Here is a 17,230-nt window from a genome sequence, read left to right as displayed (position 1 = left end):
GCATGGTCCAATTAGTGACGGTAGCAATTGTTTCTGGCTAATGGTAGGGTTCATATGTGGTACAGACCCTAGTTGTCCACAAGGCACTGTGCAGGCTTAGTGGTTTCACACTGGTGTTGGTTGCATTCTCATGGCATGAGTTGGGTCCACTGGTCCATGAGCCTCGTGTGGCGCAGAGTGTAAGCTCTCGCCTACGACCTGAAGGTTGCAAGTTCGATCCCCACATGCGTCAGGTAGCCGGCTCAAGGTTGACTCAGCCTTCCATCCTTCTGAGGTCGGTAAAATGAGAACCCAGTTTGGTGGGGGGTAATTAAGTAATAATTACCTGAAAGCGCTGCGTAATAAGTTGGCGCTATACAAATACCAAGATTTATTTATTTATCTAAACACGTTATTGACCCGTGCCTGCTACATTTCATTGCTCGTTGACCATTTGCAGCCCTTCATAGACGTCAGGTACCCCCATAATGATGGAATATTCTACCAGGATAATGCCATTGGGCCCCCAAGTTGTCCAGAACTGATTCGAGGAGCATTCTGGAGAGTTCCTGCACAATCACTTAACATGAGCCCAATCATCCATTTATGGCATGGAGAGGTCCATAGACACCTGAGGTCCTACACCTTCAGATAGCATAGAGCTGTGGGTGGCTATCCAGAGGACATAACTCCACATCCCTCCAGACGTCTTCCGTTTACTTGTAGAATCAGTCACACACCGAGTTGCTGCACTTCACCAGGCTAGAGGGGGTCCTACACACTGTTACTTCCTGTCCCAAGACTTATTGCAATTGATAATGTATCAACATGCCAAATGTCCCATACTTGAACAGCCTGACCTTTACTTGTGGCCCTTTTCAGGCACCAGTGACATCACTACCCAAGTAATATGTTGTCACTTAATGTTCACTATTCTCTAACCCCATGTTTCCTGCTTATTGAATGTCTGCTGTATAGAGGAGTGGGGGTGGGGGGTGGTGGTGGAGATCTAGCACTGTGTGCATCATATCAGTCATGTAGGCGGGGTGCATCTCAATTTGAATGATTTTGTATAGTTTTCATGAATAATTTTCTTGGTAAAAGATTTTTTTCCTTTGTTTTATTGTTTTTTTTCTTCTTTACAAACACATTTTAATTTAAAAAAAAAAAAAGTTTCTACATTTTGTTAAGTTCAAGTCTTCACCAAGTCTGGAAATAGAATCAGAGGACGTGCAGCAAAACACTTATCTCCCAAAATGTGTCCGCAGTGGCCAGATGACCCCCTCACTCCCACCCAACTGGCCGTTATCTCTACATTTGCAAGAGAAAGGAATGACCTTGATTTCTGTACCGATTACTAATAAAATGTGGTCTGACTTATCTAAAGGTGCATTAACACACAAAGAGGATCGCTCAAAAGATGGCTTTTGAGCGATCTAATGCATAAACTACTACTTGGTACTAATGCCTATTAGTACCAATTAGTAGGGTGTGAGCCACAAAGAGCTTGTATTCAGGGAACAGACCACCCACTGTTCTCTGAATACATTCCCTTTGTTCTACCACAGGGCTGACAGCTGAGACAATGTAATCAGCTGTTATCGGTGCTCTCTGGGTGGAACACAGCATGCGTCTTATCAGCTGTTCTGCTGAACAATGGATTTCATGCGGAGATCCATCGCTTGGCAGAAAAGTGAAAGATGGGCACATTTATACGCAATGATTATCGCTCAAATGATGGCTTTGAGTGAATTTTGAGCAATAATCATTGTGTCTAAATGGGCCTTTAGTCACCATTATACAGAAACGTTTGTAAAGTTCATGTCTTTTATTGAGCACACTGAATATACTCATCCACTACGGCGGGAGAACGGGAGAAAAAGTAAAGCCCCATTTACACGATTATTTTTAGGTGAGCATAAAATCCATTGTTCAGCTGGAGAGACATAGCAGGGACCGCACACTGTGTTCTCCATGGGAGCAGCTAATTATATTGTATTCAGCTCCCAGTAGCCCATGCGAAGACTATGCAGCTGAGTGCAAAGTCCAGACCACATGCTGGGATTTGCAAACAGCTGCTGGAGGTTCATTTACATGCAAATGAAGCGGATCAAGTGCTAAAAGGGCATTAGTGCCATTCCTACTGTATGCAAAATAATTGCTAGAACTGTTAATCTAGAAATCTTTTGAAAGACTGTCTTTGTGTGTAAATGATCCTTAGGCCCCCCATCCACGATTTCACCGGTGGTAAATTGCCAGCGAATCACGCCGTCTGAAGCTTTCCATAGCGTTGCTATGGAAAGCGCCGGCCAGTGTCGACGAGTGGAGGATCATTATAATTCTCCGTTCGCAGACGGCAATTCGCAGCATGCTGCGAATTGCCGCGATTCTCTGAGATCAGCCTGTCAGATTAGTCTGACAGCAAAGATCTGTCTGCAGCTCCTGCTCCTGGGCAGCGGCTCTCCGCCGCAGGATACTGCAACGCCCGTGGACAAGGGGCCTTAAGGCTGATTTAGACAACTATTTGCGTTAAAAAAAAAACGCTTAAAGTCCTCTTTTGAGTGATAATCACTGTATCTAACTGCACTGAAATCGTGCATTTTATTCGTTAAGGAATCGCTGATCGTTCTCTTTCAGCGTGCTGAGAGATAACGATGAACCTTATCAGGAGCTCACAGCGGGATACAGCTGATACTATTGTTTCAGCTGTATCCCGTTTCCTGAACACAGGCGGGGTCCAGCTGTGTCCTGTATCCCCCGCTCAGAGCACTCAGCTGTATAACAGCCAGGCGCTCCAAGCAGAGAAAAGCTGGATGCAGAAGGCAAGCGGCCCGCTTATCTTCTGCATACCCTGCTCAGAGCGCAAAGTGATCGCTCAACGTTTGAGCGACCACCTTGTGCTGGGAAGGCACACAACGATTATCGCTCAAAAGACATCTTTTGAGCGACAATCGTGTTTAAACCAGGCTTTAAGTGTACTTCTGTGTTAATGACGTCCAAGACTTAGGGCCCCTTCCCACTGGCGAGGGCGATATCAGACCATGAATCACGGCCCGATCTCGCCATCCATGTGAAATGATGACGCAAGATATTTTCATGTGAAAACAGCCTTGCATCACTGCGGGGAAGAAGGGATCCTCCGGCACGGCTGTCACAGCCATGGCAGACTATCATGGAGTTCTCCCATTGCTTTCAATGGGGCCGCCGCTGGTGCCATTGAAAACAATGGTACTGCGCTGCGAGATCATGCAGCCGGATACACGATTTTTTTTCTCGCATCACGGTGCCTTGCAGGAAAACATCGCCAATGTGTATGAACCCATTAGTAGGGTTAATATTTATGTGTCTCGCAACGCACAAATCTCACACGATTTTCTCACCAATGTGAAGGCGGCCTTAATTGGCAAGGAGTTTCAATTAACCAGTCAGTTTGTTATTTATTCCCACATACATTTTTACTTTTCTCCTATCGATGGAGGAGTTTGAATGGTTGTTTTTGTGAGGCACGCTGTAACAGACATGTCCATCCAGTTTAGCCTTTTTCCTCTCAAAAAGGAAGGCAAAAAAACGAAACAATGGAGGTAGAAGCCAATTTTCCCCGGATCACCGACCCTTCTGAAGTTATTAGTGATTACAACATATAAAATACTGCAGTTTTTTTATACCATTGTGGGGTGGGACTTTTTGATTAATTCTTATTACATTTCTTTTTAGCAGTATAGTGACAAAAACTGCAGTTTGGGCTTTTTTTTCTTACAGCAGTCACAGTTTGTGATATTTAATGCAGTATTTAGATATTATTTTGGACTTGATCACAATTTAATCCCCATGTCGGACTTGAACTTGTAATTGTTTGTCTGCTTGTTCAATATACTGCAACAACAGTATTGCAGTATATTGTAATTTTAACAGCAGTCGTTGCCGTGCCAACCTACTGGCACCCCACGATTGTACTGCAAGGGAGGAGAGTGGAGGGATAGAGCGCAGGAGAGAGCCTCTCCCTCTGGCTAGCTGCTTAGATGCCACAGTCCGCATCAACCTCGGTATCTAAGCAGTTAACAGTTGATGCCCCTTTGGACACCTCACACTTACTGAAGGAGCTGTGAATTCTACGGTGATAAAACATCTTCCAGGAGACGGTAAGTGCCGCTCCCAAACACACAAGGGAATCGACTGCACACTCGTTGAAAATGATTTGTATTTTGGAGTGTCTAAGTCAGAGTCCTGGCCATAACCCTATTGAGATGCTGTGGCCTGACCTGAAAGGGGGTGTGGATACAAGGCATTCCAGAAATACTGATGAACTGAAATATTAACAGAAAGGAATGGTCTAAAATCCCCTACTTGTAGCTACAGGAAACATCTGATAGAATGATTGTGGCGAGGGGGGAATATACAACTTATTGAATTCAGGTGTTCACTTACTTTTTCTCTCTGCACTGTGGGCGTTTATGCAAAGTGCTCCATAAAAGGCATGAGCGGTACCACCGTTTGTGCGATTAGTTTAGATCGTTATCCAAGTCACAATGACAGACAGATACAATAAGACCGCATTTTGTAAGTCATTAATCTAAAAATCTAGGTCCTTCCAAAGGGTTCACTTACTTTTTCTTACAATTGTAGATATAACATGCTTTTTCCTATTTTGTCTTAATATTGCAAGTCCATACGGCTCATAAATAACAGAAGATTGTGCGTATATAAATACATGCCTTCGGCAATGGAGAGGGCGCTCACAGGGTTAACCGTTTGTGGCCCGCGCACACGTCAGGTCGCACCCCGTAGCGCGATGCTACTATAAAGACCTCGTAGGAGGCTGTGGTCCATTTCCACTAATGGCGCAATAACATGCCTTCAACTAGGATGAAGCTGGCATTCAGAGTCCCTTTAAAGAACCCACGCAGGATCATGCATCAACCCCATCAAATACTGAATGCGCTATTGTGGGCGGGGCATGTTACTGAGGGGATGATCGGGCCGCTGAGGATTTGACCCCACCCATGTTTTCTTCACTTCCTCCGGGACAGTTCATTCACACTCGGCCTCATCTGAGCTTTCTTTGTGTTCCCTCAGGAATCCATGTTTTAGTTTTTTGTGCACTTTAAGACCGGCCGCCGACTGCACGGCTTTCCCGCACTCCTCGCACTCGTGCAGCAGCAGGTGCTGAGCCTGGTGGGCTTCCAGTTCAGGTTCTGAGGTGAAGTAAGCGCCGCAGATCTCGCAGCACAGTATATCCTCCACCTGATGCTCTGCAGGGCCCGGTGTAAGGGTTTCAGGTTGAGGGTTGACAGGGGCCCGGCTGGAAGAAGGTGTGGAGGGTGATGCCCGGCTGTGGTTATGCATTGGCTTTGAGTTCTTTGTCTTTTCTTTACGCCGCCTCCTCTTTGGCGCCGTCGTCCTCGTCACCTCTGGACCAGCGGCTCGTAAAGGACTGCCGGAGATCAGGACATTGTTGTCTTCCATCTTCACTCCAACAAGATTGGGGGTTTCTGGTCTCGTAACGGAGACCCGAGCGTTCTCTTCCTCTCCGCGGCCGCACTCATACTTTCCAGGTCTTTTGTCCTCGTTTCCAGAGATCCGCCCAGTCCCCTCGGCGCTCCTGCAGACGTCTTCTGCCGCCGCTTCCTTCTCGTTATCTGGATATAAAAAAAAACACGATACATGTAATAGGTCACAGGTCAGCGGAAGAGACCACAACAACCGATGCCCCCGCCCCTCCAACGGCAGAGACCACAACAACCGATCCCCCCCCCCCCCTCCAACGGCAGAGACCACAACAACCGATGCCCCCCTCCAGCGGCAGAGACCACAACAACCAATGCCCCCCCCCCCCCTCCAGCGGCAGAGACCACAACAACCGATGCCCCCCCCCCTCCAGCGGCAGAGACCACAACAACCGATGCCCCCCCCCCCTCCAGCGGCAGAGACCACAACAACCGATGCCCCCCCCCCCTCCAGCGGCAGAGACCACAACAACCGATGCCCCCCCCCCCCTCCAGCGGCAGAGACCACAACAACCGATGCCCCCCCCCCCTCCAGCGGCAGAGACCACAACAACCGATGCCCCCCCCCCCCTCCAGCGGCAGAGACCACAACAACCGATGCCCCCCCCCCCCCTCCAGCGGCAGAGACCACAACAACCGATGCCCCCCCCCCCCTCCAGCGGCAGAGACCACAACAACCGATGCCCCCCCCCCCTCCAGCGGCAGAGACCACAACAACCGATGCCCCCCCCCCCTCCAGCGGCAGAGACCACAACAACCGATGCCCCCCCCCCCTCCAGCGGCAGAGACCACAACAACCGATGCCTCCCCCCCTCCAGCGGCAGAGACCACAACAACCGATGCCTCCCCCCCTCCAGCGGCAGAGACCACAACAACCGATGCCCCCCCCCCCTCCAGCGGCAGAGACCACAACAACCGATGCCCCCCCCCCCTCCAGCGGCAGAGACCACAACAACCGATGCCCCCCCCCCCCTCCAGCGGCAGAGACCACAACAACCGATGCCCCCCCCCCCCTCCAGCGGCAGAGACCACAACAACCGATGCCCCCCCCCCTCCAGCGGCAGAGACCACAACAACCGATGCCCGCCCCCCCCCCTCCAGCGGCAGAGACCACAACAACCGATGCCCGCCCCCCCCCCTCCAGCGGCAGAGACCACAACAACCGATGCCCGCCCCCCCCCCCCCTCCAGCGGCAGAGACCACAACAACCGATGCCCGCCCCCCCCTCCAGCGGCAGAGACCACAACAACCGATGCCCGCCCCCCCCTCCAGCGGCAGAGACCACAACAACCGATGCCCGCCCCCCCCTCCAGCGGCAGAGACCACAACAACCGATGCCCGCCCCCCCCCCCCTCCAGCGGCAGAGACCACAACAACCGATGCCCCACCCCCATCCCCTCCAACAGCAGAGACCACAACAACCGATGCCCCACCCCCATCCCCTCCAACAGCAGAGACCACAACAACCGATGCCCCCCCCTCCAATGGCAGAGACCACAGCCAACGCTCCCCCACCCCACCCTTCAAAACCTTTCCTCCAGCAGCAGCACTAGGTAGCTGACCATGCTGATCACCACAAGACTGGAGACGGGAAATCTCTAGCAGTCACTACAAGACCCACCTAAAGGGGTTGTGACAAGTTCTCTAGCCTGTGGCAGAAAGCAGAACTGTGAATGCAGCCCTGGAGGTGGCCGGGAGCAGCGGCTCTGGAGTAATATACCTGGGGTATAAGACTTTAGGCTGCAGCTCTGGGAGTGACTGCTGGATAAAACTAGAGGTGTGTATACAGTTGGTGCCTGCAGCTGTGGAGGTGATTCGTGGATTACAGCAGAGGCGATGGCAGTATAAAGCTGGCGCATGCAGCTCTGGAGGCGATTGTGGTATGAGGTCTCCGGAGGCGGCTGCCGCACCATGCGGGCGCCTGCAGCCCGGGGGGCCGACCGCTGGACGGCGCCCGCGGCCCCGGGGGGCCGACCGCTGGACGGCGCCCGCGGCCCCGGGGGGCCGACCGCTGGACGGCGCCCGCGGCCCCGGGGGGCCGACCGCTGGACGGCGCCCGCGGCCCCGGGGGGCCGACCGCTGGACGGCGCCCGCGGCCCCTGGGGGCCGACTGCTGGACGGTGCCCGCGGCCCCTGGGGGCCCACTGCTGGACGGCGCCCGCGGCCCCTGGGGGCCCACTGCTGGACGGCGCCCGCGGCCCCTGGGGGCCCACTGCTGGACGGCGCCCGCGGCTCTGGGGGCCCACTGCTGGACGGCGCCCGCGGCTCTGGGGGCCCACTGCTGGACGGCGCCCGCGGCTCTGGGGGCCCACTGCTGGACGGCGCCCGCGGCTCTGGGGGCCCACTGCTGGACGGCGCCCGCGGCTCTGGGGGCCGACTGCTGGACGGCGCCCGCGGCTCTGGGGGCCGACTGCTGGACGGCGCCCGCGGCCCCTGGGGGCCGACTGCTGGACGGCGCCCGCGGCCCCTGGGGGCCGACTGCTGGACGGCGCCCGCGGCCCCTGGGGGCCGACTGCTGGACGGCGCCCGCGGCCCCTGGGGGCCCACTGCTGGACGGCGCCCGCGGCTCTGGGGGCCCACTGCTGGACGGCGCCCGCGGCTCTGGGGGCCGACTGCTGGACGGCGCCCGCGGCTCTGGGGGCCGACTGCTGGAACGGCGCCCGCGGCTCTGGGGGCCGACTGCTGGAATGGCGCCCGCGGCTCTGGGGGCCGACTGCTGGAACGGCGCCCGCGGCTCTGGGGGCCGACTGCTGGACGGCGCCCGCGGCTCTGGGGGCCGACTGCTGGACGGCGCCTGCGGCTCTGGGGGCCGACTGCTGGACGGCGCTTGCGGCTCTGGAGGTGACTGCTGGACGGCGCTTGCGGCTCTGGAGGTGACTGCTGGACGGCGCTTGCGGCTCTGGAGGTGACTGCTGGACGGCGCTTGCGGCTCTGGAGGTGACTGCTGGACGGCGCTTGCGGCTCTGGAGGTGACTGCTGGACGCTGCTTGCAGCTCTGGAGGTGACTGCTGGACGCTGCTTGCAGCTCTGGAGGTGACTGCTGGACGCTGCTTGCAGCTCTGGGGGGGGGGTGACTGCTGGACGCTGCTTGCAGCTCTGGGGGGGGGGTGACTGCTGGACGCTGCTTGCAGCTCTGGGGGGGGGGTGACTGCTGGACGCTGCTTGCAGCTCTGGAGGTGACTGCTGGACGCTGCTTGCAGCTCTGGAGGTGACTGCTGGACGCTGCTTGCAGTTTTGGGGGTGACTGCTGGACGCTGCTTGCAGTTTTGGGGGTGACTGGTGGACGGTGCCTGCAGCTCTGAAAGTGACTACAAGGCTTCAGTACCTGAGATGCGCGCGGTGTCCGCCCCCTCGACTCCCCCGTCCGCTGTGGTCCCCCCGAGCTCCGCGGCGCTCCCCATCAGGCGGAGGATGCTGTCCAGCTTGGTGGGGCGGCCGCTGCGGGGCCGGGTCGCGGTGGTGTTGAACGCCTTCCACTTGTATATGATCTGCCGGACCGTGGAGCGGTGCAGGTCCAGCACTTTGGCGATGGTTTTATACCCTTTCCCTGCTTTGTGCGCCTCCACCACCTTCCTCCGGACCTCGTCGGAGCTCTCTTTGGAGCGGGGCATGATCTCCGGGTGCTCGCCGGGAGAACAGACCCACGACCGGAAGCAGCGGCTGAGGACACAATAGGAAGCAGCCGCGGAGGACATTGGGACTTGTAGTACTCACATCATTTCTACCGCAGTGGTCTGCAGCGCTCCGAACTACAACTAAAACCATAGCAACGAACGGCCAATCAGTGACACTAACATCACCGGAACCGTCAGCCAATAGAAGGGAAGAGAAAGGCAAGCACTAGTGATGGATCGCTGGACCACTGCTCCCAGTAGCCTCAGGGCAGCCATTTTGTTGTAGCTCAAACGTCTCAGATTACAATGCTGGGAAAGTTTAGTGAAGGATTTATAAAGTCAGCTGGGAGAATTGAATAAAACCAGGTTATCTCAAGACCGGCTGGATATTGTATATACCACATAGCCCTATGACAAAAACATCCAACCACAAACCTTATTCCGACACCAGCTAGATACCAATGTCATCCAACAAAAAAAAAAAAAGAAAAAAAAATCGCTCTACAATCCAGCAGGATTTTTTTTACTCATCAAGAACAAAGTCCCAGTAAAAAAAACGAAATAAATCACAGTATGTTCTATTTTGGCGCAATTTTTGTAAGAAAATTGCTTATTCGAGTCTGTGGGTGCTTTAAAAAAATAGCAACTCTAATTTAAATTTTTTTCTTCATACATGCAAGAAAAGCGGATGCACAAAGGACCGCTATCACACTGAAAAAGGAGTGATTCTTTCCCGCATCGCAGTGCAGGAAAAAAATTGCGGCAAGTCATATCTTTTGAATGGGGACGGTAAACACATCGCACGGCGTGCAATGCAAGGTCTCCCATTGAAAACAATGGGAGACACCTGCCAATCCTTTGACGCGGCTTTCCAACAGTACTGGAGCGATGGGAGGCGTTTTTGACACAAAAAAGCCTCGCATCTGCAGGTATATTGCATGAGCGCGGTATCAGGCCGAGTTTCACGTCGCGATATCACGCTCACTTGTGTAAAATTAGCCTAATGGCTCATTCTCACATGCTTGTGTGATTCCACAACAGCCGCACGCGGCCGAAAATCGCGATAACGAAGGATAGCCGCGATCTAATCCCGAAATTAATTAGCGGTTTCTCGTCCATTCACACGGGCGTATCGCATGAAGAGTGCACACAGAATTCCGTTGGTCGGCAGAATGACTTCTATTGGCTTAAATAGCAGTAGCCGTCTTCTCCTCCTGGCGCTGGACGCAGCTAAACCCCCTTCCCGCCCTTTTTTCCTCAGCTCCCATAGGAGTCTATGGGAGCCTCCAGCATTTTTCGTCAATAGCTTTGACCTGTCTTTTGACGCTGCAAGAAAAATTAGTGACCGAAAACAATTGGTGATTTGACGATTTTACGGTGTGATTTTTTTTTTTACACACCCGAAAAACCGCCCATGTGAATGAATGCATTGGAATCCAATGCTTCGCATGGTAGCGATTTTCGGCTACATTTTTTTTTAGCGCGCAAAAAAGCTGTTTAAAAACCCTCGTGTGAATGAGGCCTAAGGGGAAACATGGAAACGTCTTGGACGCCCAGACCTCAATGCAATTTGTGGCAGGACTTGGAGACTGCTGGAACCAGGGCAGCATCTAAGAGGTTTTTTACACCCATCCATTATTCTCCATGGAGGCATTAAAAAAATGCCTTAGTGACCCCCCCACAGTAGTAGTAGAGCCCCATGAAGCCGATATTCTTACCCTTGTCGTGGTCTTCAGAGCGCTGCTACTTCTGCTCGGTGCTGCTGCAGGAGGAAGTCTGGGCATCTACAGCAGCTCCTTGCCTCTTGTGGAACTAAAGAGGAGAGGTCAGGGGAAGGGAGGAGGAAGATCCCGAATGCAGGGGCGTAACTAAAGGCTCAGGGGCCCTGATGTAAAAGGTGAGCTGGGCCCCCCCTTCCCTCTATCTGTACCCGTACCCATACCTAAATCATACTGCACAGAGGCATAACTTGAAGCTTCTGGGCCCCAATGCAAAATGTGTAACAGGGCCCCCCAACTATAATGCTTTATTCATAGTACTGGGCTCCCTATATGGAGAAGAGAGGCCTTATGGGCCCCCTAAGGCTCCTGGGCCCGGGTGCAACTGCATCCCCTGCACCCTCTATAGTTACGCCCCTGCCCGAATGCACATACTGCCATCAGCCGTTAGTTCGTCTAAATTATTTGGCCTCTTCCTCTCAGAGGATACCGGTTATGCTACTTGTCTAAAGGTGTTTCTGATCATGTTGGTGGCTTCTGGTCCTGATCTGTGTATCGATTATGTCTGCTGGTGATTTACTTATCTCGGGGTTTGTACATCTTATTCCCTGTACTCTTGTGGTTTATTATACAGAGTGTCATCTAACCTTTGCCAGTATTCCCAGTCACCATCTATGAAAAGTCAGGGTTACCTTAGGTTCCTCATGTTGGGTTGCCTTCATCAGGGAAGGTGCTCTGCTGATAGATAGGGTCATCTCTTATTGTAGGCCTTTTTTTGTTGTCCACATTTAGACTGTGTGTGTATATATTCATCCTTTTAGGAGACAACGTATATGTCCAGGTCGGATGTAACAACTGGTTTCCTAATGTTACAATTGCATCTGGATATACCCTCCACACCAGGTATGGATTTCCAGATGCTCGTCTGACACTGATGCCTACTCCTTCACTGCGTGGTTGATTTCAGATACTTCAGCTGCTCGATAACGGCTGTGATATGGCCTCCATCTGGTCCATTTGTCTGGGCCAGCTCTGACTGTGCGTCTTTACAACCAATCATAAGGCCAATTTCAGCAAAGTCCAGATCCGTTGCTTTTCCTATATGGATAACAAGGATAGTAATTGTAGCTGAGAAATATGAAGAGCCATCACTGTGCATGAAGACCCCACAAAGATATCAAGAGCTGAATATACAATAAGGATTGGCCGGTGGGCTTTCTACTATTAGAGCGGTTGTTCTTATGTCGCTGCCGTCGAGTTACCTGCCTCCTATTTGCATTAAGTGTCCGTTGCTGGAGAGGAATATATTGGTATACTGTTAGAAGTCTATTTCCTTTGATGTCTGATATCTTCTACTTCACGCCTTCATGATGCCATTGGCTAAATCAGTGAAGAGGATAGATAAGGGTCACATATTCTATCCAGAAAATAGGTTTGAATAGCTACAGGATATATAGTTGTTTGAAGGTTTTCACCTTAGAAAACATTAAAGACCATAACCCTTTAAATAACAAAAAATTTAAAAAAATTGCCCTAAATCGTGTCAGGTGATTAAAAATTGTATTTGGCCACGCTTTTCAAAAATTTCCTAAAGGAATTGTCTGAAAAGGAAAACCCTCTATAAAAATGCAGCATGTCCACTGTTGTAATCACCAATTATCAACTGGTATTAGTGGAAGAAGGCTGCTGGGCTGTGGAGTCCCTCGTAGAACCCGAGTCCGTAGAAACGTACCGTGTCCAACTCTATCTCTGATGGGAGGTTTGCAGCCCTTTTTTCAAAGGAAAGAGGTTTAAAGGGGTTTTCTGGGACCTAAAACAAATTCACTGGCTAAGACATGTCGGAAATAAAGAGAAGAATCACATGCCTATCTACTCTAATGGTGCCGTGTTCAGTATTGGAGTGCCAGTGCCTGCCGATTGGGACCTGGAAGAAGCCATCGGGCGGTCACATGCTGTACAGTGTGCACATGATCGCTCCAGTGATCAATACTTTCAGCAGCTATGGAGCAATCACCGCTGAAATTTGTGATTGGCTGAGCGGTCATGTGTACAATGAACAGCACATGACTGCTAGTCTGCTTCATTCAGGTTCATTCAGTGGCTAACGCTACTCTGATCCTGGTCACGGGACCAATAACATCCAGCTCTTCTGCGAGGCATGACGTTCTGTCTGTTGATCACAAGGCCCACTATCAGGTGTACTTTTAGATTAAATAAGCTCACATGGGTGAAGAAATTAAACCTACCTCTTATGAATAATTTGCTGCGTTCTTGCCGTCGGAGATTTTGAGCAGCTTTTAAGGGGAGCAGACAATCCCTTTAAATATTAATATATATTAAAAGGGTGGTCTGGGGAGAAATATATCGGAAATTCCTCAACTCTGTATAAAAGCATAAAAAAATTCATATACACCACTCCCAATCCCCCCACAGCTCCCGTTCTGACTGTGACCGTCCCCCCCACTTAACTCTTCTTCTGGCTACAGTGATGACATTTCGTCACATGATGTGTGACCCATCCTCCGGATACGTCATCAATAGTTAATCGGTGGGGATACTAGCTCTGTTATTGGCTGCAGCCCCTGTGACATCCCATAAACTGGGCGGGACTGCCATTGGGGACCAAGCGGAGACTTGAGACACTGCTGGAGCGGGGAGACATGAGTATATCAACTTTATTTGAATCCATGGAGAAGGGATGGCCAAAGTTCTTTCAACTCAGGCAACTTTTTAAAGTAATTGCCCTATGAATAATAAATATGTTTAACCAAATCCTCTCAGATATGCATAAAATGTCACGGCCAACGTTACCAGTTACCTTCACAAACAGACTGATACCCACAGAATAAACCTAATGAAGTAGTTGCCAGAGAATTGACTGAAGCTATTAGAATAGCTGAACATGAAGAGTAAAGTGCTGCAATGAGACGGGCCGGGCTCGTACATCAATCCGGCACGGTTTAAAATAGATTTCTTATTTCCAATGAAGCACTGATGAATTGTACGCAGGTAGAACACACTGCCAGGGATATGGCATTTCTGAAAAGTCATTTTTCATCTGACTCAGGAAATTGATAAATGGCACATGAAATGATAAGAGTATCCAATAATTTGATGTGTTGTTTCTAAGGAAAAATAAAAGAAAACAGTTTTCTAGATCCATGGCAAAAAAAATTTCTACCTATCCTTTGCATATACATGTATCTATAAACTACATAAAAAGTTTAGTTACTTTGTAAATACATTACTTACCCTCTTATGAGCCGAAGTTGTAGTTTTGATCTTTTGCTCGGTAAATGTTTTTTAAAATGTGAGGTTTTGATGTTTTTATTTTTTAACATGTATATTTTTTTATACTTTTTGGACTTTTTATTTTCGTCCCACTAGGTTACTTGAATTTCACAACACTTGACCATTCCTATAAAACACTCCTATACTTTAGGATAACAGTGTACTATATTGCCTATGAAGCTCAGCCAGGGGGCTCAGCCTGTAGGGCATATTCAAGACTCCTGGTGCAATAGATACCTATCAGGTACATCATGATCACAAGCTCCCATCCTCTGTCATTTCTTTACATGCCATGGTTGCATGTAAAGGGTTAGACAGCAGGTATCAGTGTTTTTTTTCGGTCCAAAAACGATCCAAAAATGAAGAAAGTGCTTGGCTGCCCTGAAAAAAAGTGTTTTTTTCAGTCCCGCTGTATGAGCAAGCGTAAGGCTGTCATTCGACCCGTGCTAGGCTTCTGATGCCATGAAAAGTCCCTTAACGCCTGCCGTAAAAAGGTGTATGGGCAGTTGTTAAGGGGTTAAAGAGGAGAGCTTCGAACAAAATGCAGCTCGGACTCTTCAGTGCATTACATGGTTGACTATTTGATTGAATGGCCAATAAGCTAGACTACAATGCAGCCTTCCTTGGGGGTTTCTAATAGCAGACCTCTATCTATCTATATCTATCTATCTATCTATCTATCTCATATCTGTCTATCTATCTATCTCATATCTATCCATCTATCTATCTCATATCTATCTCATATCTATCTATCTATCTATCTATCTATCTATCTATCTATCTATCTATCTATCTATCTATCTATCATCTCATATCTATCTGTCTGATATCTATCTATCTATCTATCTCATATCTATCTATCTCATATCTGTCTGTCTCATATCTGTCTATCTATCTATCTATCTATCTATCTATCTATCTATCTATCTATCATCTCATATCTATCTGTCTGATATCTATCTATCTATCTATATTGATGGTAAAAATGTAGAAGATGAGAGGGAATGATCCTGCAGAACATCATATCTTGGGGTTCATTAATTATGCAATAATGGGACAGCGGCTCCACAGCTGGCTTTATGTTGGATGTCAGTATCTTATATGGTATACTATCCTTGTTATGAACAGGTAAATATAACATGCAGAGTTTAGTCATCAACATCAACACTTCCCTACAGTTTTCTAAATAGCAATCATATATGGTAGAAAATAATATACTGTGCAATGCAACACAATATTTGTAATAGTTAAAGGGAATCTTTCAGCTTGAACATGCTGTGTGAACTGCAGGAAGTATGTTATAGAGCAGGAGGGGCTAAGCAGATTAATATATCGTTTTTGGGGAAAACTATAAAACTGCAGTGGCAGGGCTTGGTATTACATGCAATGTGCCCATTCACTTCGGTGGGAACTTTGCTTGTAGTACCAAGCCTGGCCACTGCAGTAGGAATAGAGCAGTCTGCTTCCTGCAGCAATCAGCTTAGTGAGCAAGCACACTGGCCTATCAGGCAGTTGACTGACAGTGGTCCTGCGACCCAACCCCCCCACCAATCTACTACTGATTAACTATTTTAAGGATGGGCCATCACTAGTGTACAACACCTTTAGCTCCCCACATAAGATAAGAACTCCATTCAGAAAGTCATCTAATACCAGTTTCTATGATGCTCATTCTATTGTCAACCTTGCCTATTTTTCAACAAACAGGCACAGATAGCATTGAGGGAATGGATAAAAAAGCTCAAAAGAAGTGTTACGTCCGTGCATGGTGTAAATATGTCTCTCCTCATGGACGTCACTTGTATGTCTGAGCCGAATGTTCACTAAAGTCCCCGGGGAACTGCTTTAGACATGTATTCTTACAATAACGCCGAAACACAAAATAGGTCAATAATGATAATGGAAATATGGGAAGGGGAACACTAACCTTAACCAAACTGGCATGGCGGACCCTGCGATTATCACAATAAAGTCATCCCTACCTCAGGAACCTGGGGCACTTAGTCTGCTCCTAGATGGATAGGGGAAACAATATAAAACTGATAGATAGGTATGAGAGGTGGAAGCGACCTCTCTTTCGACCAATCTGCCAATAAACAACAGGGAAATGCATTCATGTCGGAGCCCAGCGCCAAATGTCAAGGCACAGTGTAACGTCCCGCGAGAGACGCCACATATAGCAGTGTCACGGAGAAATGAACACTGTGGGTATGGCCAGAGACCTAGTCCTTGTCATGGTGTAACCGAGTGGTAACACAGGGGAAATGCTTATGAGAGTATATATGTATATCACGTTGTGACGCCACCATTCCCACACTGTTATTCTATGCGGCGGAGTAATAAACACTGGACAAGTGTATCGTACCTCGGGTCCTCAGGAACGATTGGGGACCTACTTGAATAAACTTTGCAGGTAATTACAGGTACATTCATGGCAGTAGTTACAGGCAGAAGCTCAGAGGTTGGGAGGCAAAAATACACAGGAACAATACAGCCCTATCGTCCACGTTATCTATATGTCACCGGTTCTGGATATTAAATATACTCCGGAGGAGGTAAAAAGACAAGAAGCTCTCCACATACTCTCTGGCAAGAAATCACATAGAAGAAGGCTTAGCCTAGATGCACCCCGCACATCATCTGCATGGGTGTCACAATCACGTACCTCTGTGTGGTGATCCTAATGGCGGACGGCCACACAGGAAAAATAAATGCCTGTAGTTTGCACGGGTACCTGGTTTGTGTGAAGTCGGATAATGTGGGTTGTGCGCTCTCTCTTTCTCTGGCATGGACTCACTCCTATTACATCCACTCTTCATCCGCCACGGGATGTCGTTCCTCTTCCTCCATCTTCGCCAACACGGAAGCTAATGGTGCTCCCATGCAGCTCTGTGTTAGCTCCGAGCAGCAGGTAAGATGGAACCCTGCTCCAACACAGAAAGAAGAAGACCTCTTCCCGCTCTCAGACACTCACTTTTATAACCTCACTTGTACCACATGACACAGTAGGATAGATACATTCAGCAGCAGACAGAGCTGACAGGCAATGATTTCATGGGGGTTAACTCTTCAGACGCTGCAGCTGTGCAACACACATACAGAAAATTGACATGACAGTTTTTCA

The 17,230-nt window shown here is 49.6% G+C and overlaps 2 protein-coding genes across 2 annotated transcripts in view; one reads left to right on the top strand and one right to left on the bottom strand.

The window, feature by feature from the left end:
• Window positions 1-17,230, top strand: part of NXPH1 (neurexophilin 1) — a 346,039-nt gene that overhangs the window by 321,266 nt on the left and 7,543 nt on the right. The window lies entirely within an intron of this gene.
• On the bottom strand, window positions 1,099-9,130 carry LOC136586596 (uncharacterized). The gene is made up of 2 exons (XM_066584729.1): window positions 8,809-9,130; window positions 1,099-5,615 (listed from the first exon to the last, which is right to left on the bottom strand). The coding sequence occupies exons 1-2, from the start codon at window positions 9,092-9,094 to the stop codon at window positions 5,008-5,010; spliced, it is 894 nt and encodes a 297-aa protein (XP_066440826.1). The 5' UTR covers window positions 9,095-9,130; the 3' UTR covers window positions 1,099-5,007.

This window comes from Eleutherodactylus coqui, chromosome 12, assembly GCF_035609145.1.
Source record: "Eleutherodactylus coqui strain aEleCoq1 chromosome 12, aEleCoq1.hap1, whole genome shotgun sequence".
Classification (NCBI taxonomy): Eukaryota; Metazoa; Chordata; class Amphibia; order Anura; family Eleutherodactylidae; genus Eleutherodactylus; species Eleutherodactylus coqui.
Note: the sequence above shows the minus strand (reverse complement) of the source record. Positions and strands in the feature narration are given on the sequence as shown.